This window comes from Salmo salar, chromosome ssa05 (assembly GCF_905237065.1).
Source record: "Salmo salar chromosome ssa05, Ssal_v3.1, whole genome shotgun sequence".
Taxonomy (NCBI): domain Eukaryota; kingdom Metazoa; phylum Chordata; class Actinopteri; order Salmoniformes; family Salmonidae; genus Salmo; species Salmo salar.
Window position 1 is genome coordinate 36,544,855 of NC_059446.1, and position 26,816 is coordinate 36,571,670.

Here is a 26,816-nt window from a genome sequence, read left to right on the forward strand (position 1 = left end):
ACAGCACTCCTACCTGAGACACTTTAGGGAATGGGACCCATGACTGTAAAGAAGTGCATTAGTCCACATTTCACCCCTAGGCCTCACCCTGCAGTAATCTTACAAGACCAGGAGATGTATTAGACCCCAGAGGTCTGTCACACACGGTACATGAAGCTCTTCTTACAGACAAGATATTGGAAGCACCCCAATTTAATAGTTTTTTAGCCTGTAGCGTAGAACATATACTTTATGTGTTTTGCTGCAGGGGCTTCTGTAGATATTGTTTGATGACTCTCAGTGTCGATGGATCGTCGTTATCTGTGATTCACTGTACTGAAGTTGTTTTCAGTTGTCTTCAATTAGATGACATGTAAATAGAGCTCTTTGGTCACGCATACCAGTGGTGGGTTTGGTGTCGAAATGAGAATGCATAAGCAGTAAAGAACCTACTGTAAAATGTGTTGGTGGATCTTTGATATTATCGGACTCTTTTGCTTCCATTGAAGGGGCCCTTGTTAAGGTCAACGGCATCATTAACTTCACCCAGTACCAGGACATTTTAGCAAAAAATCTGGTTGCCTCTGCCAGGAGGCTGAAACTTGGTCACAAGTGGATCTTCCAGAAAGACAATAACCCCAGGCATACATACAAACCCACAAAGAAATGGTTAATTGGCCACAAAATCAACGTTTTGCAAAGGCCATCTCAGTCTCTGGACTTGAAACCCATTGAAAACCTGTGGTTTGAATTGAAAAGGGCACTCCATAAGCACAGACAAAGGATATCAAGGATATGGAAGGATTCTATATGGAGGAATGGTCTAAGACCCCCCCCCCCCCCATGTGTTCTCCAACTCATAAAACATTTTAGAAAAAGGCTCAGTGCCATTATCCTTGCAAGGTGAAATATTGAAAGGTATTGAAAACAGGGTTGTCAATCATTTTGACCCTACCTTTAAAAAAAAAAAAAGAATTACTTAAACGAAATCTCTCCCACCGGGCACAGACGTCAATTAAATGTCTAGTTTTGATTTACATGTGGTTGAGTTGTCAACTAACGTGAATTCAATGTGAAATCAACCAACAATGTCACCCTGTCATTGGTTTTAGGTTAAAAGTTGGGTGAAAAAAATACAAACTTTCCCTTACATATATGACTTTTTGCAAATCCAATTAGTTTTCCAAGTTGATTCACATAGATATATCTTTTTTAATGACGTGGAAACAGCATTGACTCCACCGGTTTTTGCCATGGGCTTTCTCTGAGCAATTGTATTAGAATAAAATAGTATAATTTCCCAATTTGTTTGAGCATACAATATAGCTCAGTATTTTTATTATTTATTTTATACAGTCATTATTGCTCATCTTTATCAAGGCTGTCAATAATTTCACACCCCACTGTATATACAGAATGTTATTGTTACTTAGTAGCCCTATCTTTGTGTCAATAGGCGAGCGTGGGAAGAGCGCCATTCATACAGTAAGCTGCATTTGAGATGGAGAAATGGAGAAAAGACTGAACATAAAATATCTCTACTGCATTATCCCCTATGCTAAACAATCCACATTCATCAACCTTCAAGTCTTTTAGAGATGGTGGTGAACATAATGTGTGTCATGAAATGTCCTGGATTTTTTTTCTCAGTTAAAATGGTGACAGATCCACGGATCAAGGGTAAGCCTACAGTACATCGCATAACAGCAAGGAGGCTTTGTACATGTGTTTGAAAAGATCTATTCTTTCTATGAAGTCAAGAAAAGTCATTAAGTGTCCTTGACTCTTTAAACTTCACTATGTGTATGTTTTATTTATTTAACATCATGAAAAGAACAGAAACACATTTTGAGGAAGAGAAATGTCATTTAACCAAGAGAATGCATAAAGTACCAAAATATTGATCATACTCTACAACATGAAGTCAACTTTTTTTGTTTGTTTTTCAGCAGATGCTCTTATCAAGAGTGACTTACAAAAGCAATTAGGGTTACGTGCCTTGCTCAAAGGTACATAAAATGGATTTTCCACCTCGTTGGCTTGGGGATTCGAACCAGCAACCTAATCACTAGGCTACTTGCCGCCCTGTCCTATAATACACATTATTCATAGAGCTTATGTCCTTTAAAGCACAGAACAGGCTAACACTTGCACATAGAGTATGAATGTATATCTCCCGAGGATGATGAGACTGCACTGCAGAGAGACATACGGCAGTTCGTGGGAAGAATACTGGTCATTTAGATAGAATCAGTAGAGTATCTGGACTTTTCACAGTGTAATTCAGAATGGACTGAACTTAGGTTTCTGCTATGGTGTCATGAGCTCAAGTGTTTCTCATTGTTCCAGGTGAGGGGTATTATGGAACTATGTTGTGAGCCCGGCTCCCTGGTGGAGCCAAGTTAATGCGCTTTGTGGAACTAGACTAGGCCCCCTGGTGGAGCGACAGTAGAGAATGCCCCCTGGTGGAGCGACAGTAGACTAGGCCCACTGGTGGTAGGGTGGGGCAGAGCTACAGCTAGCTGTAGTGGAGTCATCAGAGATATTCTTAGAGGAGATGTTGACAGACGGAAAGCGGTGCACCAGATGGTTTTGCTTGGTCTTGCCGCCCATCGTCACAGAGCGGCTCCAATCTAAACAGGGTCAAAGGTAAACATGAAGCAACCACAGGAGCACTCTCTATGAACCACCTGGGGCTTATGCAATATCAGATAGACTGCTTGGAGGGCCCTCGACTGTACCTGAGTAGTCATTGAGCCTGAATCGGCCACAGCACAGGTGGATCCTCCACTGCTTCCTCACATTCTCTTTCATCAGGCAGTGGAACACAAAGATAAAGAACCCTGAAACACAGCCAGAAAGAAGATGAGAAGATAATTCTCTCTCTCTCTCTCTCTCTCTCTCTCTCTCTCTCTCTCTCTCTCTCTCTCTCTCTCTCTCTCTCTCTCTCTCTCTCTCTCTCTCTCTCTCATTCATATATATATACACAACGTATATTGGTCCCCCTTACCTTGCAGACTGTTAAGGACTGAGAAGAGGTGGAGCATAGGTACCCTGGCCGGTCCCCAGGTAAAAAAGGCTATTGGCCAGGTGAGACCCAATAGGAAGGTGAGACTGGCCACCGCCCTCAGATCATGCATGACACTGCGCTTGCTGACTGTAGCTGCAGGATTATTGGTCTGCATGTGTCGGATCTGGATCAGAACCATGATGAACACGACTATGTTTAAGACCATAACCAGTAGCACGAATGCCACGATGGTGATGTAGAAGAAAACGTTACTCTGCATCCAACAGCTGAGAACAGGAGGAAGAGGGAGGGAGGGAGAGAGAGAGAGAGTGAAATAGAGAGAGAGAAAGAGAAATGTGATTAATCACATGTATCAGTAACAGTGGTCAGCTGGCCATGCTGCATACTCACAATGGCTCAGAGCCCTGTAGAGAGTCAAGGGAGTCCTCAGATAGAACATTGCCATAGGCATCCTTCTCAATGGCCAGGACCAGGCTGACAATCACCAGAGGAATGCCTGTGTGGAGACAGAGAACTTTACTTCTTCATTCTATTCCCTTAGTCAAACAAACAATTTATGTACTTAAAGCATTCATATAAATTCATTTTTATCAGGTATTTTCTTTGGCCAACCTATAATATATATATATATATATAGATATATATATATATATATATATACACAGCATATCAACAATGAAGACAGAGAGAGGCAGTCAATAGCGATTTTAATGTGCAAACATTGCTATTGGGAGGCAGAGTTCTTTTTTCAGCAACTCTGGCAATATGGCAGCATAACTATAACGATTGCATCATCACACAAAACTCTGATAGTTTTGCCCCAATGCAATGTGTAGATTGCGTCTTGCTTGTGCTACGGTAATATCCGTAACCACAGACAGATAGCCTTTAGAAGTAATTCATAACCCTTGACTTATTACACATTTTGTCACATCCTGACCAGCAGATGGAGCTATTGTATTAGTTTTGGGGTCAGGACGTGGCAGTTTTGTGTGTGTGAATGTTTGTGTTGGTGATTGGGACTTCCAATTGAAGGCAGGTGTGTTGAGTTGCCTTTGATTGGGAGTCCTATATAGGTGTGTGTGTTTTTCTTTGGGGTTGTGGGTAGTTGTTCTTGCACTGCGTTTTTGTATGCCTGTAAGACTGTTCTTGTCATTGTGGTTGCACCTGACAGGACTGTGTTGACTGTCAGTTTTTCTTGTTTTTGTAAATTGCATAGTGTTCCGTTTATTAAATCATGTTGAACACTAACTCTGCCGCATTTTGGTCCGTTTCTGAAGACAGCTGTTACAGAACTACCCACCACCAAAGGACCAAGCAGCGGAAGAGGAGGAAGCCACAGGAGGACTATTGGAAGCAGCGCGCTCGGGAGGAGATGGATTCCTGGTCGCTGGAAGTATTGGAGGAGAGGATTGACTGGACATGGGAGCAGTTGCGTGCCCACTATGAGAACCTGCCTGGGAGGCAGGTAGAACCCGAGAGGCAGCCCCAATAATTTTTTTGGGGGGGGCACAAGGGCTATTTGGCGGGGCGAGATTGGAGCCCCAGGCCAGCTCCCCGTACCCTTGTATGGCAGACTGGACAGGTCCCGTGCTTTGGGGTTGGGGCTGTGGTGAGGCCTGGGATTTTCAGGCTGGTAGGCACAGTACCAGCGCCCCGCATGTGCCAGGGCGAAGTAGGCATTGAGCCGGAAGGGGTGATGCCAACCCTGCGCTCAAGACCGCCAGTGCGCCTCTACGGTCCGGTGTTTCCCGCCATACGCACTAGCATGGAGGTGCGTGTCTCCAGGCTGGCATGTCCAGTACCAGCCCCACGCATCAGGCGTGTAGTGCGTCAGCCCCGCCAGTCAAGTGTCACCTGAGCTGCCCGCCAGTCGAGAGTCACCTGAGCTGCCCGCCAGTCGAGAGTCACCTGAGCTGCCCGCCAGTCGAGAGTCACTTGAGCTGCCCGCCAGTCGAGAGTCACCTGAGCTGCCCGCCAGTCGAGAGTCACCTGAGCTGCCCGCCAGTCGAGAGTCACCTGAGCTGCCCGCCAGTCGAGAGTCGCCAGAGCTGCCTGCCAGTCAGGAGCTGCCAGAGCGGCCCGCTAGTCAGGAGCTGCCAGAGTGGCCCGACTGCCCGGAGCTGCCAGAGTGGCCCGACTGCCCGGAGCTGCCTGAGTGGCCCGACTGCCCGGAGCTGCCTGAGTGGCCCGACTGCCCGGAGCTGCCAGAGTGGCCCGACTGCCCGGAGCTGCCAGAGTGGCCCGACTGCCCGGAGCTGCCAGAGTGGCCCGACTGCCCGGAGCTGCCAGAGTGGCCCGACTGCCGGAGCTGCCAGAGTGGCCCGACTGCCCTCCGGCCCAGCCCGAGTGGCCCTCCTGTCCTCCGGCCCAGCCCGAGTGGCCCTCCTGTCCTCCGGCCCAGCCCGAGTGGCGCTCCTGTCCTCCGGCCCAGCCCGAGTGGCCCTCCTGTCCTCCGGCCAAGCCCGAGTGGCCCTCCTGTCCTGCGGCCAAGCCCGAGTGGCCCTCCTGTCCTCCGGCCAAGCCCGAGTGGCCCTCCTGTCCTCCGGCCAAGCCCGAGGGGCCTTCCTATCCTCCGGCCCAGCCCGAGTGGTCCGTCTGCCAGGGTCAGCCCGAGTGGCCCGTCTGCCCGGCGCAGCTAGCGGTGCCACCGAAGTGGGCGACGCCGAAGGTCGAGTCCGAGGTCCACGTCCTGCACCTGAGCCACCTCCAGGATAGGTGGGTTGGGGAGGGAGGGAGGGTGTAGCACAGTGCCGTCGTTGACGGCAGCAACCCTCCCTTATTGTTTAGGGGTTATTGTTTAATGGGTTTTTGTTGGGGATTTTTTTTTGTGTGTTTTCTGTTGGTAGGTGCATTCCGGGGTCTGCACCTTGAGGGGGGGGGTACTGTCACATCCTGACCAGCAGATGGAGCTATTGTATTAGTTTTGGGGTCAGGACGTGGCAGTTTTGTGTGTGTGAATGTTTGTGTTGGTGATTGGGACTTCCAATTGAAGGCAGGTGTGTTGAGTTGCCTTTGATTGGGAGTCCTATATAGGTGTGTGTGTTTTTCTTTGGGGTTGTGGGTAGTTGTTCTTGCACTGCGTTTTTGTATGCCTGTAAGACTGTTTTTGTCATTGTGGTTGCACCTGACAGGACTGTGTTGACTGTCAGTTTTTCTTGTTTTTGTAAATTGCATAGTGTTCCGTTAATTAAATCATGTTGAACACTAACTCCGCCGCATTTTGGTCCGTTTCTGAAGACAGCTGTTACACATTTTGTTGTTACAGCCTGAATTCAAAATGGCAAAACAAACAAAAAAATCTCATCCATCTACACACAATACCCCATAATGACAAAGTGAAAACCTGTTTTTAGAAATGTTTGAAAACTTATTGACAATGAAATACAGAAATATCTTATTTACATAAGTATTCACAACCCTGAGTCAACACATGTTAGAATCACTTTTGTCAGCAATTACAGCTGTGAATCTTTCTGGGTACGTCTCTAAGAGCTTTGCACACCAGCATTGAACAATATTTGCACATTATTCTTTTTTTAATTCTTCAAGCTCTGTCAAGTTGGTTGTTGATCATTGCTAGACAGCCATTTTCCAGTCTTGCCATAGATTTTCAAGCCGATTTATGTTAAAACTGTAACGCGGCCACTCAGGAACATTCAATGTTGTCTTTGTAAGCAACTTCAGAGTATATTTGGCCTTGTGTTTTAGGTTATTGTCCTGCTGATATGTGAATTTGTCTCCCAGTGTCTGTTGGAAAGCAGACACTGGTTTTCCTCTAGGATTTTGCCTTTGCTTAGCTCTATTCCGTTTATTTTTATCCCAAAAAACTCCTTTGTTCTTGCTGATGACAAGCATACCCCTAACACAATGCAGCCACCACCATGCTTGAAAATATAAAGAGTGGTACTCAGTGATGTGTTGTGTTGGATTGGCCCCAAACATAATGTGTTGTATTCAGGACATATGTAACGTGGTGCGTACTGGCGGCAGAGAAGTCAGGCGCAGGAGAGCGAAAACTGATTTACAACGGTGTCGTTTAATAAACATAAAAACCACCGTAAACAGAACAATCAATGAATGGTTCAAACAAAACCCAGTATCCACCAGCATAACGTGCACAAGCACTTACAAGAAACAATTCCGGACAAGGACATGGGGGGAACAGAGGGTTAAATACACAACATGTAATTCATGGAATTGAAACCAGGTGTGAGGGAAGACAAGACAAAACCAATGGAAAATGAAAGGTGGATCGGCGATGGCTAGAAGGCTGGTAACATCGACCGCCGAACGCCGCCCGAACCAGGAGAGGGACCGACTTCGGTGGAAGTCGTAACAACATAAAGTTAATTTCTTTGCCAAATGTTTCGCAGTTTTACTTTAGCCTTATTGCAAACAGGATGCATGTTTTGGAATATTTTTATTCTGTACAGGCTTCCTTCTTTTCACTCTGTCATTTAGGTTAGTATTGTGGAGTAAGTACAATGTTGATGATCCATCCTCAGTTTTCTCCTATCACAGCCATTAAACTCTGTAACTGTTTTAAAGTCACCATTCGCCTCTGAGTTAGCAACTGAGTTAGGTATGACGCTTATATCTTTGTAGTGACTGGGTGTATTGATACACCATCCAAAGTGTAATTCATACCTTCACCATGCTCAAAGGGATATTCACTGTCTGCTTTTTTATTTTTACCCATCTACCAATAGATACCCTTATTTACAAGGTATTGGAAAACCTCCCTGGTCTTTGTGGTTGAATCTGTGTTTGAAATCACTGCTCGACTGAGGGACCTTACAGATAATTGTATGTGTGGGGTACAGAGATGAGGAAGTCATGACAAGTCCTGTTAAACACTATTATTGCACACAAGAGTCCATGAACTTATTATGTTTGTTGTTAAGCAAATTGTTTCTCCTAAACTTATTTTGGCTTGCCATAACAAAGGGATTGAATATTGACTGAAGACATTTCAGCTTTTCATTTTTTATTAATTTGTAACCATTTCTAAAAACATAATTCCACTTTGACATTATGGGGTATTGTGTGTAGGCCAGTGAGAAAAAAAAAATCTAAATTTAATCAATTTTAAATTCAAGCTGTAACACAACAGAATGTGAAAAAAGTAAAGGGGTATGAATTCTTTCTGAAGGTAATGTATATATTTTTGGAACTTTCGTTCAAATCGTCCCCAAGTTTTTATTTCAGCTGTTCAGAAATATGAGGCTTCATTATCATGTCGCTTAAATTGGTGGATGGTTCAGAAGAGGCAGAGGAAAGCATAGTGTAAATAGAGAAACTTGAATGTGTGTGTAAAATCACACATGCGCAGAATGTTTTTCGGATCCTTAGTTTTGAGAAAGACGTTTCCAGAGGGGCAGGGGCGAAAACTCTGTGTTCGTAGCCTCAACCATAAAAATATTAATGTCAAGTAAACAGCTGATTGGCCAGCTCAGCCAATGAGACAGTGAGACTTCTCAGCCAAAAATATGATGTCATCCTCTATGAGGAAATAGCAAGCATTTTTTAAACGGTTTGAGTTGGGGTTTTTAAGAGTTTTTTTCTATCATTTATGACTTGGTCACAAATACAAGTATAGGACGAGTCAACTACATTATTTGGGTATGAGTTAACAGCTTTTCAAATATTTTCATTGGACAGTTACTTTAAAGATGTTTTTACAAGTGTCCTTATTTTGCCTCAGACTGCCTTGGCTTACCCCAGCCGAGGGTGCAGAATTTGTGGATGTAGGAGGGGATGTAAACGTTGAAGACCTTGACCAGAGCGAAGTACATGTGGACAGCCTCCAGGCCCATCCAGGTGAATGAGGCTAACAGGAAGTAGTGCAGCGTGGCTGCCGTGGTGATGCAGAGGCTGTAGAAGCCGAAGGAGGACAGCCAAGAGTCCATCAGGAAAACCAGATTGAGGCCCAGCAGAGCCACAGAGAGGTTGATGAGGATCTTAGACGGATAGTCTCGACGCAGCTTCCTGTGACAGAGTGGAAAGGAGTGTGTGTGAGAGAGAGAGAGAGGCACAGGGTGAGAAATTGGGAGATGAGTGGAAAGAGATTGAGAATGAGAGGAATAGTGAGAGTGGCAGATGAAGTACAGGAGGAGATTAGATAATACAGAGAGAAAAGGGGGAGAGATGCCAAAGGATACAGAAAAATAGAGAACAATATTCTATCTGTCTATCTGTCTGGATGCTGACTTACTCAAAGACCATGTAGGTGAGCAGGCTGATGCTCAGGAAGATGGAGGACACACCACAGCCCAAGTAGGAGATGACCATCAGTGTCTCCTGGTCAGCCTCACTGATTGGAGTCCTGGACACATCCTGTAGGGCACCACAGAGGTCAAAGGTCAATAGGAGCATAATATATCAGTCCAGATGCACTGCACTAATGCAGTTGTGTGATTTGAACAAAAAGGTGACTCACCAGGAGCACGCCAAAATGCGTCAGGTGGTAACAGTGGCAGGTGGTCTGATAAGCGGAGATGGTTGGTAGTGTCTCACAGCCGTTGCTGTCCCACCCACCACTCCCATTGTTCTTCTGGAAGTCCCAATACACACACCCCACCTTGTCGTTTTTCTGTTGGGGAAGCAAAGGATGCAGCTAGTCAGGCTCTAAAGCAGAAACATCACTCCGCTCAGTGGTAAGATGAAGCTATTTTTCATTCCTCACCTCTTTGGGCTTGAGGTGAGTAAGTGTCACCACCACGGGATTCCCGAGGTTGCTGACATTGCTGTTGTTGACACTGGCAGACACCACGTAACTATTCAGCGTCCAGTTGGTCTCTGGATCCTGTGAATGACCCTAAAACTTTAACACTGAATTACTGTGCATTTGCCGCAAGCTTTCATTTGAAATAAGAAAACCATGAAACACCCCAAGTATCCTTCCTTATTAATGCGTAATTAACCCAAAATAATTAGACACCTCATACGGTGTTGATGGCATCACCTTGAAGAGCTCCTGTGTGCCATAGAAGTGGAACTGAACTCTCTTTTTTTTGTTTCCCTCGGGGAAGAAGTTCTGAAGGGCACGGGGTAGAGAGATGGACGCCACTGTGCCGTCGCAAGGCTGACTCTGGAATGTCTGGTTGACAAAGATCTACAACACAAAGAGGTGTACATATACTTACCCGGTGATGCACACTCACACACACAAGCTACCACACACACACACACCTCATACTCACAAACACATGCACAAACACACATGCTCACATATGCACTCACAGACTCACACACACACACAGAGCCCAACGCTGCTGTCTCATGCTATAGAGACATTGAACCACTGGTCACTTCCCGTTTCACGCTGTGTACTTAAATACTGTATCGCCCACATAGCTCATCGTAATATTTCTACTACTGTACATTGTATTTTAGTTACACTGGTTATCCACACCACATATTTATTTATACACTGGATTCTTGGCATAACTTACTCTAATATATCTACTGCTGTACATATCTTTCTAAGCTGATCTTGTTTAAATTCTCCCGGTGTATATACAGTATGTATAGATTGCATTTGGCCACTGCTACAGTGCTATTTGGGTTTTAAATCAGATTCATAACACCGTTCTTGATTTCTTGTCTTTTTATCCCCCCTTACATTTGAATTGTTTGACATTTTACTGCATTGTTAAGAGGTAGTAACATAAGCATTTGGCTGCACCCACTATAACACCTGCTAAACTGTCAACTTTGATTTGCTTTGAAGTAATCAAAACATATGTTTAATTCAAGTCGTCATATATAACTCCATTCCATCATGGAATTAAATGTAATAGGTCATTACACCACAGTGACAACACTGGACAAGTGTTGGAATAGACACTGTTATTGTAAAGCAATGTTCTTGTTCCTTTAAATCGTTGTAGTTTCATCACAGTTTAAATCATGTGCTGTTTTTCCACATTGAAGGTTAACTAGAAATGAATCAGTTAACCTTCCAGTCAGTTCCGAGAAACCTTTAGCTGTTTCACAATAACCTCAGCATGTGTACTACATGTTCTCTGTTCATTCAAGGGCATGTCCTCATTTGAACGGAGTAAATGAAGGAGTAAGGAAGGACTCGAGCAAAAAAAAGATTTATATTGACAGGTCAGGACAGGTATTTGACTGCTGGACCATAGACGGTGTATCTTCGTCAGCTGTGATAGCCACTGCTTGTCAAATCCAGTATGTGCCTGACCAGAAAATATAGTGTTGTTACTGTCTTACCTCTGGAGCAAGGCCAGTTGAAAAGGAGGACACGCCAAACGTGAGGCCCTGGAACTGCTCTGGATCTACGTTGATCATGGAGAGAGCCAGGGAGGGGACGGTCACATTTTGTGACTCCTCAGGGAAATCCATCTGGTCCCCAACGCTGCCTGTGATACCCAGTATGCTGTTGGGAACATGATGGGAAGTGTGCGTGACAGATTTGCCATAAAGGACAGCAGTGAAGGGAAAAAATGAGACAACTGGACGTGCTACCTGTCCCAGACCTGCTGTTTTCAACTCTCTAGAGACAGCAGGAGCGGTAGAGATACTCTGAATGATCGGCTATGAAAAGCCAACTGACATTTACTCCTGAGGTGCTGACCTGTTGCACCCTCGACAACCACTGTGATTATTATTATTTGACCCTGCTGGTCATCTATGAACATCTGAACATCTTGGCCATGTTCTGTTATAATCTCCAACCGGCACAGCCAGAAGAGGACTGGCCACCCCTCATAGCCTGGTTCCTCTCTAGGTTTCTTCCTAGGTTCTGGCCTTTCTAGGGAATTTTTCCTAGCCACCGTGCTTCTACACCTGCATTGCTTGCTGTTTGGGGTTTTAGGCTGGGTTTCTGTACAGCACTTTGAGATATCAGCTGATGTAAGAAGGGCTTTATAAATACATTTGATTTGATTTGACAAGGCTAGATTCAAATGTACTCTTGTAACGCAACCATATTCCCTCTCCCCGTTGTCCCTTTCCCTTACTCGTTGGCGACCGCTGATAGGTTAGAACTGGACCCCAGGATGTCAGCGATTATGCTGACAATGTCCTCGCCGAGGGCAGGGGTCACTGTGCTGACCCCCAGAACCTCATCCAGCTTCTGGACCACGGTGGCCAGCTGGGAGTCACTCAGGTCCCCCTCGACACCCAGGAGGTTCTCAATCATGTCCACCACATCTGCTGAGTTGTCTGGGAGGAAAAGACACAAAGTCCAATGTTATGTAATACATCATGTAATATTTGAATATACTACTACAGACAAACAAAGGGAAAGGGATAGGCTAGGGAAGCACATGCATACCGTAGGTACAGTATAATACATGACAAATTACTGTTATTTCACCAGAATCTAGTCACTGGTATTTAGACTGCACAAGAGACTTACTTGCTGTGACGGTGACATTGTCCAGATCAGAGATGGTGATCATCGGCTTGCATGCCTTCAGGTTTGGCTCGGCCCATTTGGCCTTCTCAGTCACTCCATCCAACTCACTAAAGTGAAGAAGGGGACCAAGAGAAAAGGAGATTAAAGGTGAAATGAGCAGAAGAGGAGAGGGCCAGTCTTGTCTTGTTCTGATCTGTAGTCAATAAGCAATATATTGCTATTTTAGTTGCACATCTATTTTTACAATGATCAAAAACAATTATTTCAAGGAGGGTGGGCTATGGGGTCATCATGGAGAACATAAGTAAAATTACTTTCCATTCAATTATAGGTGTATGATCCTTTTATTTCCCATCAACAGGCACGTTCACAAATAGAAATCAACTGCCCCAGTAACTGAGCGTTAGAGACCTCTCTAACGCCCAGAAAGCTCAGATTCAAACTCCCATTAACCAGCTCTGCACGCGTTATAATGTGAAAATACATTAGTTAATCACCAAATATGGAGTTTCACTTAGCAACTATCTTCATTTACTCCTGTTACACGGCCGGTATGTACTTCCAAAAAATGTCAAAATAAAAATGTATAAGAAACCTTGAATGCATTGAGCAGTTGTAAACGTCTGACTTGTCCATGGCAGTATTGAGTGATACAGTACATTGGTTGTACCGAATAGGTATTTTTTCCGTTGCTTGTACATTTTTATTTCGGCCTTTTTTTTGAAGTACATACCTGCCACAATGGGAGTAAATTAATATACATATTTGGTGAGTAAGGAACATATTTTTACATTATAACGCTTACAGAGATGGTGAATGGGAGTTTGAATCAGAGCTTCCTGGGCGTTAGTCCAGAGAGGATATATGAATAAAATAAAAAACTCCCTCATTATGTCAAGATCACAAATGATTTATCTCATGATCACGACATAACAAAAGTTGTTTTTTCGAGAGCACTAGAACATTTTCTGGCGACCACGCATCATCAGTTAATTTGTTCAGATGCACGATAACCACCATTAAGGAGCCCTGTGGCTGCATTGACGCAGTGCGGGGCATTTAAGCCCCGGGGGGTACGAATACTTTCTGATGGCACTGGAGCTACGTTGTTGCCTGCATGCAATTGGCTGTGGTCTTGGGGGTGCCATGACAGGCTGCCTGTCAGGCATGTTCAGGTCTTAAATGCCCCATGAGGGCTTAGATGACCCAAGAGGTCGTAGCTTGGTAACATTCTAACTTATAAACTGAAAATGAGCTCCAAACACAAACGAAAGCATGATATTAGCATGAAATGTACCATCCCCTAGTGCAGTAATCAATGAAAACATATGCGTTGATACAACGTGGGCTCTGCCGCCCCAGCCATACTGTCAATCTATCATCAATGCGTCCACTCCTACTTATAGAGTATATCTTGTGATCTCAACAAAACAACTTCTGTTATGTCATAATCACGAGACAATTATATTGTGATCTTGACAAAACAACATTTGTTATGTCGTGATAAGGAGATAAATAAGTTGTGATCTCGACATAATGAGGGAAATTTGTATTTATTCATAATGATGTACTCTCTGGACTTCCATAAATTAGAGAGGTCTCTAATGCACAGGTACTGGAGCAGGAGTCAACCTGTGCTCAGCACATGCCCCTTTGCCCTCTCACTTTTGGGTGGTGGTATATATATATATATATATATATACATATATATATATTTTTTAAATACATTTTTGTCGTTGTTGTTCTGAACCCATTATCCTTAGGTTGTTGTGACGTCGCACAGTTCGCCACCCCCACCCCACGTGCCAGGGTTCAGGTCTAAGAACCGCTGTTTCGACTAGTCTTACAGTCTTTTTTCGGTATTGCAGTTTAACTGACACTGCTTCCTGTGTGCACTGAGGGCTAGTGTACATGTGATGTTGGTCCGTGTAAACCGAATGCAACCCAGATATAGATGGTCCATGAATTGGTGTATACGAACATGAGTAAATTACCTTGAACACAAAGTTCAGACATCTTGGACGCAGTCTCCAGGGGACTCATTTATAAACCGTACCCCAAAATGTGAATGCGCCAGTTTTCACGCAAAAGTTGGCATTTATAAAAAATGTACAATATGCTCACCTCCTGGCAAACTTTAGACCATGTGTATGCACATCTGTTCGTGGTGGAAATATTGTATTGCAAGCTGGCAAGTAGGCCTAGGTATTTTGTGCTAATGGAGGATATGATGAAAAGCATATTTATTGAAAAAACAACTGGAAAACATATTAACAAGAATGTAGCCATTTGCCTTTAAAAAAAATAATATTTTATATGATTACTTTATCATCTAAAATAATTAGACATAAAACTTGATCGTTTTTATTTTATTTTCATAACCAATGCAGAACAAATTCCATACCTTTTCTAGCCGTGATGGGTTTATATTCCCGAAGGAGCCATACGACAAAGTACCATGTGCATCTCTCATTTAATTGGACCAATACCTTAATAAATAAATAGGCTATGTATTTCAATAGGCAGCACTGTTTACAATACAGTCGAATTTAGCAGCTGAACAGTTTACCTTTTACATTGAACTGGCCTATTTATGCTACTGTAAGTACTGTAATAGTAGCTTATTAGTGCAAATAGTAGCCTGCCTGAGACAATGTTTCAGAATTTGGAGGCAGGCTATCAATGAGGTTGGGGGAAAGTAACTAATTCAACTCTAACACAATTTCCGATGTACTTGAGCTTCGACTAGTGTGGGCGGACTGGAGCTCCGACAACATTGTTCGGTGTAATTGGTGACTATTCTTTGGGTGCTGAAATCAGTAGTTGTTTTATAAAAACTTCGTCGATCGTGGAGTTAAGTTTAGCCAGCTAGGGGGAATGCAAAACGTTGTGGAATTCAAACGTTCTGCTGACAGGTCCAGAACAATTTGCCATTGAAACATTCTGCCAACACAGTACACAGACTGGTAGCTTATGTAAAATATTTGATAGTATGGGTAACGTTAGGCTACAGTATTGTTGTGTAATAAGAGCACAACCTCATTGCCTATTTCATCTCAGAGCCTATACCAAGGCAGGACATAGTTAAGTGACACTTTTATACAACAGGTTACCAAAATATTAAAAAAATTGACATTTTTCTACTTTCAATACTGTATTTTTATTAATTTATTCATACTATTAAATCCTTCCACAAGATATAGTCCCGACACAAATCTAGGGTTGCTACCCTAGGTCATTCGATCTATTGGTTCGGTTGCCAGAGACGCTAACCAGGAGTATGTCCCTGTTAAAAAAAAACGAATTCAGATTGGCGGGGCCTGGCTCCCAAATTGATGGGGGTGGCTCCCAAGTGGGTGGGCCTATGCCGTTCCAGGCCCACACATGGCTCCACCCCTTCCCAGTCATGTGAAATCTGTAGATTAGAGCCCAATGAATTTATTTCAATAGACTGATTTCCTTATATGAACTGTATCTCAGTAAAATCGTTTAAATTGTTGCATGTTGCGTTTATATTTTTGTTCAGTATATTTTTATATTTACAATTGTGTATGAGTTCACTATGTACATGTCCTGCTGTGTATATGAACTCAGCAAAAAAAGAAACGTCATCTCACTGTCAACTGCGTTTATTTTCAGCAAACTTAACATGTGTAAATATTTGTATGAACATAACAAGATTCAATAACTGAGACATAAACTGAACAAGTTCCACAGATATGTGACTAACAGAAATGGAATAATGTGTCCCTGAACAAAGGGGGGGTCAAAATCAAAAGTAAGAGTCAGTATTTGGTGTGGCCACCCAGCTGCATTAAGTACTGCAGTGCATCTCCTCATTGACTGCACCAGATTTGCCAGTTCTTGCTGTGAGATGTTACCCCACTCTTCCACCAAGGCACCTGCAAGTTCCCGGACATTTCTGGGGGGAATGGCCCTAGCCCTCACCCTCCGATCCAACAGGTCCCAGACTTGCTCAATGGGACTGAGATCCGGACTCTTCGCTGGCCATGGCAGAACACTGACATTCCTGTCTTGCAGGACATCACACACAGAACGAGCCGTATGGCTGGTGGAATTGTCATGTTGGAGGGTCATGTCAGGATGAGCCTGCAGGAAGGGTACCACATGAGGGAGGAGGATGTCTTCTCTGTAAGGCACAGCGTTGAGATTGCCTGCAATGACAACAAGTTCAGTCCGATGATGCTGTGACACACTGCCCCAGGCCATGACGGACCCTCCACCTCCAAATCGATCCCGCTCCAGAGTACAGGCTCATTCCTTCGACTCATTCCTTCGACGATAAATGCAAATCTGACCATCACCCCTGGTGAGACAAAACCACGACTCATCAGTGAAGAGCACTTTTTGCCAGTCCTGTCTGGTCCAGCGACGGTGGGTTTGTTCACAGTGACGTTGTTGCTTGTGATGTCTGGTGAGGACCTGCTTAACAACAGGCCTGCAAGCCCTCAGTCCAGCCTCCCTCAGCCTATTGTGGACTGTCTGAGCACTGATGGAGGGATTATGCATTCCTGGTGTAACTCGGGCAGTTGTTGTTGCTATCCTGTACCTGTCCCGCAGGTGTGATGTTCGGATGTACCGATCCTGTGCAGGTGTTGTTACACGTGGTCTGCCACTGCGAGGACGATCAGCTGTCCGTCCTGTCTCCCTGTAGCGCTGTCTTAGGCGTCTCACAGTACGGACATTGCAATTTATTGCCATGGCCACATCTGCAGTCCTCATGCCTTTTTGCAGCATGCCTAAGGCACATTCACGCAGATGAGCAGGGACCCTGGGCAACTGTCACGTCCTGGCCAGTATAAGGTTAATTGTTTTTGTAGTTTGGTCAGGACGTGGCAGAGGGTATTTGTTTTATGTGGTTCGGGGTGGTGTGTTTGTGTAAAGGGTGTTTGATTTAGTATTTCCGGGTTTTTGGTTGATGGTCTATGTGTTTGTATTCTATGGTTAGTCTGGTGTGTGTGTTTCTATGTTTGGTTAATTGGGGTTGGGACTCTCAGTTGAAGGCAGGTGTTGTCTATCTGCCTTTGATTGAGAGTCCCATATATTAGGGTGTGTTTGTGTGTGTGATTTGTGGGTGATTGTTCTGTGTTGAGCTTTGCTTTGCCAGACTGTTTGTTAGTTGTTCGTTTTTTCGTTTTTGTTATTTTGTATGTTCATTTTTGAAGATAATTAAAAATCAAGATGAGCATTCACGTACCTGCTGCGTTTTGGTCCTCATTCACCGACGACAACCGTGACAGAATCACCCACCACTCAAGGACCAAGCAGCAGAAGAAGGAGCAGAGGGAATTCGCGTTGGACTGGCGGGAGAAATGGACCTGGGAGGAAGTTCTGGACGGGGCCGGACCCTGGCACCAGGCTGGGGATTATCGACGCCCGCAGTGGGAAATTGAGGCAGCCAAGGCAGAGAGGCGGTGGTACGAGGCCAAGTACGCGCTGAAGGAGAAGCACGAGAGGCACCCCCAAGAAAATTTTTTTTGGGGGGCACACGGGTAGTTTGGCTAGGCGTAAGAAGAGCCGGAAGCCAGCTACCCGTGGTTATATGGAGGAGCGTATGGGGTGGAGAGCGCTATGTTTCGCTGAGGAGCGCACTATCTCACCCATACGCACGCACAGTCCGGTGCGCGTTATTCCAGCCCCTCGCAGGTGCCGTGCTAGAGCGGGCATCCAGCCTGGTAGGAGGATGCCTGCGCAGCGCATCTGGTCGCCGGTACGCCTCCGAGGACCAGGCTACCCAACTCCCGCTCTACGCACGGCTACCATCAGGCCCCTGCACAGCCCAGTCTGCCCTGTACGATCACCCCGCTCGTACAGGGCTACTAGTTCCATCCAGCCAAGACGGGTTGTGCAGGAGGTAAGATCGAGACCGACTGTGCGCCTCCATAGCCCTGGGTTTCCAGCTCCTGTCTCTCGTGCGGACCCGGAAGTGCGTCAACCCAGTCCGACTCGTCCTGTTCCCGCTCCCCGCACTAGCCTGGAGGTGCGTGTACATAATCTGGTAAGCCCAGTACCAGCACCACGCACCAGGCTACAAGTGCGTCAACCCAGCCTCGCCAGTCAACAGTCATCATCAGAGCTGCCCGCCAGTCAACAGTCATCATCAGAGCTGCCCGCCAGTCAACAGTCATCATCAGAGCTGCCCGCCAGTCAACAGTCGTCGGAGCTGCCCGCCAGTCAACAGTCGTCGGAGCTGCCCGCCAGTCAACAGTCGTCGGAGCTGCCCGCCAGTCAACAGTCGTCGGAGCTGCCCGCCAGTCAACAGTCGTCGGAGCTGCCCGCCAGTCAACAGTCGTCGGAGCTGCCCGCCAGTCAACAGTCATCGTCAGAGCTGCCCGCCAGTCAACAGTCATCGTCAGAGCTGCCCGCCAGTCAACAGTCATCGTCAGAGCTGCCCGCCAGTCAACAGTCATCGTCAGAGCTGCCCGCCAGTCAACAGTCATCGTCAGAGCTGCCCGCCAGTCAACAGTCATCGTCAGAGCTGCCCGCCAGTCAACAGTCATCGTCAGAGCTGCCCGCCAGTCAACAGTCATCGTCAGAGCTGCCCGCCAGTCAACAGTCGCCAGAGAGGTCAGACTGCCCTGAACTGCCGGAGTGGCCAGACTGCCCTGAACTGCCGGAGTGGCCAGACTGCCCTGAACTGCCGGAGTGGCCAGACTGCCCTGAACTGCCGGAGTGGCCAGACTGCCCTGAACTGCCGGAGTGGCCAGACTGCCCTGAACTGCCGGAGTGGCCAGACTGCCCTGAACTGCCGGAGTGGCCAGACTGCCCTGAACTGCCGGAGTGGCCAGACTGCCCAGACTGTCCCGAGTTGCCAGACTGCCCAGACTGCCCCGAGTTGCCAGACTGCCCCGAGTTGCCAGACTGTCCCGAGCTGCCAGACTGCCCAGACTGTCCCGAGCTGCCAGACTGCCCCGACAGCCTGGAACGGCCTGAGCCGGAGCCACCTCCAGAAATAGGTGGGTTGGGGAGGGGGGGTGTAGCACAGTGCCGTCGTTGACGGCAGCCACCCTCCCTTCCCTCCCTTTAGAAAAGGGGAATTTTTTTTGGTGTTGCTTGGGGTTATTTTTTGTTAAGGTGCTTCTGGGGTAGCACCTTTAAGGGGGGGGTACTGTCACGTCCTGGCCAGTATAAGGTTAATTGTTTTTGTAGTTTGGTCAGGACGTGGCAGAGGGTATTTGTTTTATGTGGTTCGGGGTGGTGTGTTTGTGTAAAGGGTGTTTGATTTAGTATTTCCGGGTTTTTGGTTGATGGTCTGTGTTTGTATTCTATGGTTAGTCTGGTGTGTGTGTTTCTATGTTTGGTTAATTGGGGTTGGGACTCTCAGTTGAAGGCAGGTGTTGTCTATCTGCCTTTGATTGAGAGTCCCATATATTAGGGTGTGTTTTTGTGGGTGATTGTTCTGTGTTGAGCTTTGCTTTGCCAGACTGTTTGTTAGTTGTTCGTTTTTTCGTTTTTGTTATTTTGTATGTTCATTTTTGAAGATAATTAAAAATCAAGATGAGCATTCACGTACCTGCTGCGTTTTGGTCCTCATTCACCGACGACAACCGTGACAGCAACTTTCTTTTGGTGTTTTTCAGTCAGTAGAAAGGCCTCTTTAGTATCCTAAGTTTTCATAACTGTGACCTTAATTGTCTACCGTCTGTAAGCTGTTAGTGTCTTAACGACCGTTCCACAGGTGCATGTTCATACATTTTTTATGGTTCATTGAACAAGCATGGGAAACAGTGTTTAAACCCTTTACAATGAAGATCTGTGAAGTTATTGGAATTTTTATGAATTATCTTTGAAAGACAGGGTCCTGAAAAAGATACGTTTCTTTTTTTGATGAGTTTATATGTGTACACACCTGTTAGATAATTGGGGTAGTCCTGGGATGTGCTTTTGTATGTTATTGCTGTAAGAGGGAGTTAGCTAGCATGCTGTAGTTGTAACGGTTGCATTAGCTCCCTGCTAATTCAGCTATTTCCATGCTAATATACGAATCAGTAATCTACAGCCGTCAACATACTGTTGTCCTGCACAGCTAATATGCTTCCTCAAATCTATTTTCAGATACTTACATTTATTGTATTTTCAATTATTTTTATTCAGTGTCATTGTTGGGATATTTGATTACAAAATCCCCAGTCTGATATTGACATGCAAGTGACGAATCACGAATCTACAGCCATCAACATACTGTTGTACTGCACATCTAACGCGCTTCCTTCTATCTATCGTCAGAATAAACACCAATCTACTGGGATCGCTGGCTGGACAGAGCTTTCTTTAAAAACACAACGCAAGAGAGTTATGAAGTATGATTACTGCTGTTTCACTGGTGCCGAGACCAAATCAAATCAAATAAAATTGTATTTGTCACCTACACATGGTTAGCAGATGTTAATGCGAGAGTAGCGAAATGCTTGTGCTTCTAGTTCCAACAGTGCAGTGATATCTAACAACTAATCTAACAAATTCACAACATCTCCCTAATACACACAAATGTAAAGGGATGGAATAAGAATATGTACAAAAAAATATATGGATGAGCGATTGGATTTAAGTTAAAAGTTGGGTGAAAAAAACACGACGTGTCCTTATGTTGACTTTTTGCAAATCCAATCAGTTTTCCACGTTGATTCAATGTCATCACATAGTTTATAATATTGTTTTAATGGCGTGGAAACAACGTGGGTCAATGTTTCACTGCTTGCATAATAAACATTACGACAATGTTTCACTGTTTGCATAATAAACGTTAGGACAATGTTTTATTGCTTGCATCATAAACATTAGGACAATGTTTTACTGCTTGCATAATAAACATTAGGACAATGTTTTACTGCTTGCATCATAAACATTAGGACAATGTTTTACTGCTTGCATAATAAACATGAGGACAATGTTTCACTCTGACAGCAGAGGCGTTCCATTCATGGCCCCATAAAACTGATTATCCCCATCATTCAGTTATTGGACTTGTCTGTTTATCTTCACGCAATATTAATATCTGTGTTGTCAGACATCGGTAGCCTAATAATTCAGTTGAAGGAAATTGATTCTTGCTTGATTGCTAGCAGTCAGAGATTCACCAGTGTCATATCTGTGAGTAGGTGATTGTGTGCACATACAGAAGAGAGCATAGAACAGGATTGCATTGTGTGTTGAAGTTAATTGAAGGATAGCCTCACTGAGCCGTCGCTATGGCAACATGTGTTTTTTCTCCTGACTGTTTTCACAGCTCTGGCACTGAACAGGTAAAAAGCTGAATATTGTCATAATACTAAGAGTACACATTCTCAGAAACAGAAATTCTCAGAAAGACATAAAGGGCTAAGAGGACTCGGCCACTGTTTGTTTTGAATAAAGCTTTTTTTACATTTTGCATGGCTTAACAAGGTCTATTGTACTATGGGATATAATACACATCATTTTACTTTACAGTATCATACAGCCTTGAGAATTTCTGACCACGTGGCCTGACCATACAATGCATTCGGAAAGTATTCAGACCCCTTGACTTTTTACACATTTTGTTACGTTACAGCCTTATTCTAAAATTGATTAAATTGTTTTATTTCCCCCCCATCAATCTACACACAATACCGCATAATGACAAAGCAAAAACAAGTTTTTAAAAGATATATTTAAATACTGAAATATCACATTTACATAAGTATTCAGACCCTTTACTCAGTACTTTGTTGAAGGCCCTTTGGCAGCGTTTACAGCCTCGAGTCTTCTTGGGTTTGACGCTACAAGCTTGGCACACCAGTATTTGGGGAGTTTCTCCCATTCTTCTCTGCAGATCCTTTCAAGCTCTGTCAGGTCGGATGGGGAGCGTTGCTGCACAGCTATTTTCAGGTCTCTCCAGAGATGTTCGATCAGGTTCAAGTCCGGGCTCTGAGTGGGACACTCAAGGACATCCAGAGACTTGTCCCGAAGCCACTCCTGCGTTGTCTTGGATGTGTGCTCTGTGTTGTTGTCCTGTTGGAAGGTGAACCTTCACCCCAGTCTGAGGTCCTGAGCGCTCTGGAGCAGGTTTTCATCATGGATCTCTCTGTACTTTTCTCCATTCATCTTTCCCTCGATTCTGACTAGTCCCTGCCGCTGAAAAACATCCACACAGCATGATGCTGCCACCACCATGCTTCACCGTAGGGATGGTGCCATATTTCCTCCAGACGTGACGTCTGGCATTCAGGCCAAAGAGTTCAATCTTGGTTTCATCAGACCAGAGAATCTTGTTTCTTATGGTCGGAGAGTCCTTTAGGTGCCTTTTGGCAAACTCTAAGCAGGCTGTCATGTGCCTTTTACTGGAGTGGCTTCTGTATGGCCACTGTACCATAAAGGCATGATTGGTGGAGTGCTGCAGAGATGGTTGTCCTTCTGGAAGGTTCTCCCATCTCCACAGAGGAACTCTGGAGCACTGTCAGAGTTACCATTGGTTTCTTGGTCACCTCCCTGACCAAGGCCCTTCTCCCCGATTGCTCAGTTTGGCCAGGCGGCCAGCTCTAGGAAGAGTCTTGGTGGTTCCAAACTTCTTCCATTTAAGAATGATGGAGGCCGCTGTGTTCTTTGGGACCTTCAATGCTGCAGAAATGTGTTGGTACCCTTCCCCAGATCTGTGCCTCAACACAATCCTGTCTCAGAGCTCTACGGACAATTCCTTCAACCTCATGGCTTGGTTTTTGCTCTGACATTCACTGTCAACTGTGGGACCTTATGTAGACAGGTGTGTGCCTTTCCAAATCATGTCCAATCGATGAATTTACCACAGGTTGACTCCAATCAAGTTGTCAAAACATCTCAAGGATGATCAATGGAAACAGGATGCGCCTGAGCTCAATTTCATTTCTCATAGCAAAGGGTCTGAATACTTATGTAAATGTGATATTTCTGTTTTTAATTTATTTGTAAAAATTGATAAAACCTGTTTTTGCTTTGACATTATGGGGTATTATGTGTAGATTGATGTGGAAAACAATTAATTGTATTATTTTATAATAAGGCTGTAATGTAACAAAATGTGGAAAAGGGATGGGGTCTGAATACTTTCCAAATGCACTGTATGCACATATGTTTACCAATCAACAAGCATTGTTGCAAATGTAACGTTAGCTGGGCCTCTCACCATTTCCTGGAAGCCCTCGCACCACTGTTCTTCTCACAGATCATAGTTTCTGTCTTCTGGGCATCTTTGATTGGCCATATATACACACCCCTGATACTCTCATGAGTGTCCTCAGGACAGCTCCCTGGATCTGTAGAGGGGGAAAGAAGTCAGGCACCGTCCTTCTTTCCTGAAGTAATATCAGATCTGAGAAAGTATGATTGGTGACAGCAGTGGACACCATTCATTCACTTATCAAGTCTAATATGCACTGAGTGCACAAAACATTAGGAACAACTGCTCTTTCCATGACATAGACTGACCAGGTTCATCTAGAGGAAAGCTATGATCCCTTATTGATGTCACTTCAATCAGTGTAGATGAAGGTGAAGAGAATGGTTAAAGAAAGATTTTTAAGCCTTGAGACAATTGAGACATGGATTGTGTATATGTACCATTGAGAGGTTGAATTGGCAAGACAAAATATTTAAGTGCCTTTGAACGGGGTATGGTAGTAGGTGCCAGGCGCACCGGTTTGAGTGTGTCAAGAACTGCAATGCTGCTGGGTTTTTGACGCTGAACAGTTGTGTATCAAGAATGATCCACCACCAAAAGGACATCCAGCCAACTTGACACAACTATGGGAAGCATTAGAGTCAACATGGGCCAGCATCCCTGTGGAACGCTTTCGACACCTTGTAGAGTCCACGCCCCGACGAATTGAGGCTGTTCTGTGGGCAAAAGGGGGGTGCAACTCAATATTAGGAAGGCGTTCGTAATGTTTTGTACACTCAGTGTAGATCAGCAAATCTAATACAGATCGAGGAAAGCCATACTGTACCTATATGTGAGACGTGAACGTCTCTGCTGTCTACCTGGATCTCTCCACCAAAATGGATCCTGGACAGAAGGTCACTGATGAGTCTCTGAGTGGTCATGACGTTCCGTGCATCAGCATCCTGAACATGGAAGGTACATCTAAACCTATACAAACAACATGGGATGAGTACCCGAAACCATAGGCAGCTGCTAATAGACCAGGGTCCACACGTATCAAGCGTCTCAGAGTAGGACTGCTGATCTAGGATCAGGTCTTCCGTATCCATGTTATCTTTTTCCTTGTGATCTAAAAGGCAAAATTGATCCTAAATTAACATTGTGAGATGCATGATACATACCTCCCATGATTATCATGATACATACCTCCCATGATTATCATGATACATACCTCCCATGATTATCATGATACATACCCCCCATGATTATCATGATACATACCCCCCATGATTATCATGACACATACCTCCCATGATTATCATGATACATTCCTCCCATGATTATCATGATACATACGTCCCATGATTATCATGATACATACCTACCATGATTATCATGACACATACCTCCCATGATTATCATGATACATATCTCCCATGATTATCATGATACATATCTCCCATGATTATCATGATACATACCTCCCATGATTATCATGATACAAAACTCCCATGATTATCATGATACATACCCCCCATGATTATCATGATACATACCCCCCATGATTATCACGACACATACCTCCCATGATTATCATGATACATTCCTCCCATGATTATCATGATACATACGTCCCATGATTATCATGATACATACGTCCCATGATTATCATGATACATACCTCCCATGATTATCATGATACATACCCCCATGATTATCATGACACATACCTCCCATGATTATCATGATACATACCTCCCATGATTATCATGATACATACCTCCCATGATTATCATGATACATACGTCCCATGATTATCATGATACATACCCCCCATGATTATCATGATACATACCCCCCATGATTATCATGACACATACCTCCCATGATTATCATGATACATACCTCCCATGATTATCATGATACATACCTCCCATGATTATCATGATACATACCTCCCATGATTATCATGATACATACGTCCCATGATTATCATGATACATACCCCCCATGATTATCATGATACATACCCCCCATGATTATCATGACACATACCTCCCATGATTATCATGATACATACCTTCTATGATAATCATGATACATACCCCCCATGATTATCATGATACATTCCTCCCATGATTATCATGATACATATCTCCCATGATTCAGTAAAATATCAAATAATGGTTACTGTAATTTCAACTGCATACTAAATCAAAATGTAGTTTTCAATATCTATCAAGGCGTCTCTGAATTGTCAGACATGGTTTGTTTCATCATCACTTACCTTTTCTGATTTCTCAGCTCAGCAGTCTAACAGAGAAGACACCACAAGGAAGTATTTACTGTTCGCTATTCATCAAACACACACAATTCATTGCTACTGGGAAACCATTTGTTTACTCATATTGAACATTATTTGAAGACAAGGCCATAGACTTACAGTGTGGTAATAAAGATTATGGTTATTAATTGTTGCAGTAGTATAACTGGTTCCTTATTGCTGCGATGATGCTTTGTTTACCCAAATTACATTTTACATTTAATTATACCCTAATCAATTTGCATGTTTGATAAAAGCCAAAATGTTTAAAGCATACTCACCATCTCCACTCTTTGAGTCTCTTTTTTATCATTGTCCCTACAAAAGAACACATGGACAGAGGTGTAAAGTAACGAATTACAACTACTCTAGTTACTGTAATTGAGTAGCTTTTCCGAGAACTTGTTTTTAAAGTATTTTTCAGTCAGTAATTTTACTTCTACTTGAGTAAAATGTAATGTAAGTAACAGTACTTTCTACTTCAGTAGGATATTTCAGAAGCCTACTCTTTCCACCCCTGATTTTAGTTACTTTGAATGTTACATTTATTTTAAATATGTTCATAGTATAATAGTATTTTTACATACAGATGTCGCAATCATAAAATAAATTAACTTAGTTCCTGTTTATTTCCATTTCCATGTATTTCCTCTCTTGCTTTTTCAATTGAATGCATGGAAAAGATAATGTTTAACAACGTTCAGGTAACCTTTGCAAAGTTAGCTAATTATTATCAAGGTCAATGTTTTTATTTTAAAAGTAACTCAATTACTTTTACTCTGAGTACTTTTTAAATGATCTACTTTTTACTTTTACTCTGAGTACTTTTTAAATGATCTACTTTTTACTTTTACTCTGAGTACTTTTTAAATGATCTACTTTTTACTTTTACCTGAGTAGTTTTTTTTTACACCAGTAATTTTAGTTCTACTTGAGTAGAATTTCATTGAAGTAACTGTACTTCAACTTGAGTAGGATA

At 43.9% G+C, this 26,816-nt stretch overlaps 1 protein-coding gene across 1 annotated transcript in view; it reads right to left on the minus strand.

Moving 5' to 3' along the window:
* Window positions 1–1,772: 1,772 nt before the first annotated feature.
* The window catches only part of LOC106604749 (adhesion G-protein coupled receptor G2), a 29,683-nt gene continuing 4,639 nt past the window's right edge, over window positions 1,773–26,816 (minus strand). The window contains exons 8-23 of the mRNA XM_014199730.2: window positions 26,119–26,155; window positions 25,802–25,827; window positions 24,359–24,501; window positions 23,539–23,668; window positions 12,399–12,505; window positions 11,998–12,202; window positions 11,249–11,414; window positions 9,978–10,127; window positions 9,699–9,818; window positions 9,453–9,605; window positions 9,228–9,349; window positions 8,733–9,001; window positions 3,401–3,506; window positions 2,990–3,276; window positions 2,721–2,822; window positions 1,773–2,612 (exon numbers count right to left, since the gene is read on the minus strand). Of these exons, the coding sequence (XP_014055205.1) occupies window positions 2,461–2,612; window positions 2,721–2,822; window positions 2,990–3,276; window positions 3,401–3,506; window positions 8,733–9,001; window positions 9,228–9,349; window positions 9,453–9,605; window positions 9,699–9,818; window positions 9,978–10,127; window positions 11,249–11,414; window positions 11,998–12,202; window positions 12,399–12,505; window positions 23,539–23,668; window positions 24,359–24,501; window positions 25,802–25,827; window positions 26,119–26,155 (2,275 nt within the window). The 3' untranslated portion in view covers window positions 1,773–2,460. The remainder of the gene's footprint in view (window positions 2,613–2,720; window positions 2,823–2,989; window positions 3,277–3,400; window positions 3,507–8,732; window positions 9,002–9,227; window positions 9,350–9,452; window positions 9,606–9,698; window positions 9,819–9,977; window positions 10,128–11,248; window positions 11,415–11,997; window positions 12,203–12,398; window positions 12,506–23,538; window positions 23,669–24,358; window positions 24,502–25,801; window positions 25,828–26,118; window positions 26,156–26,816) is intronic.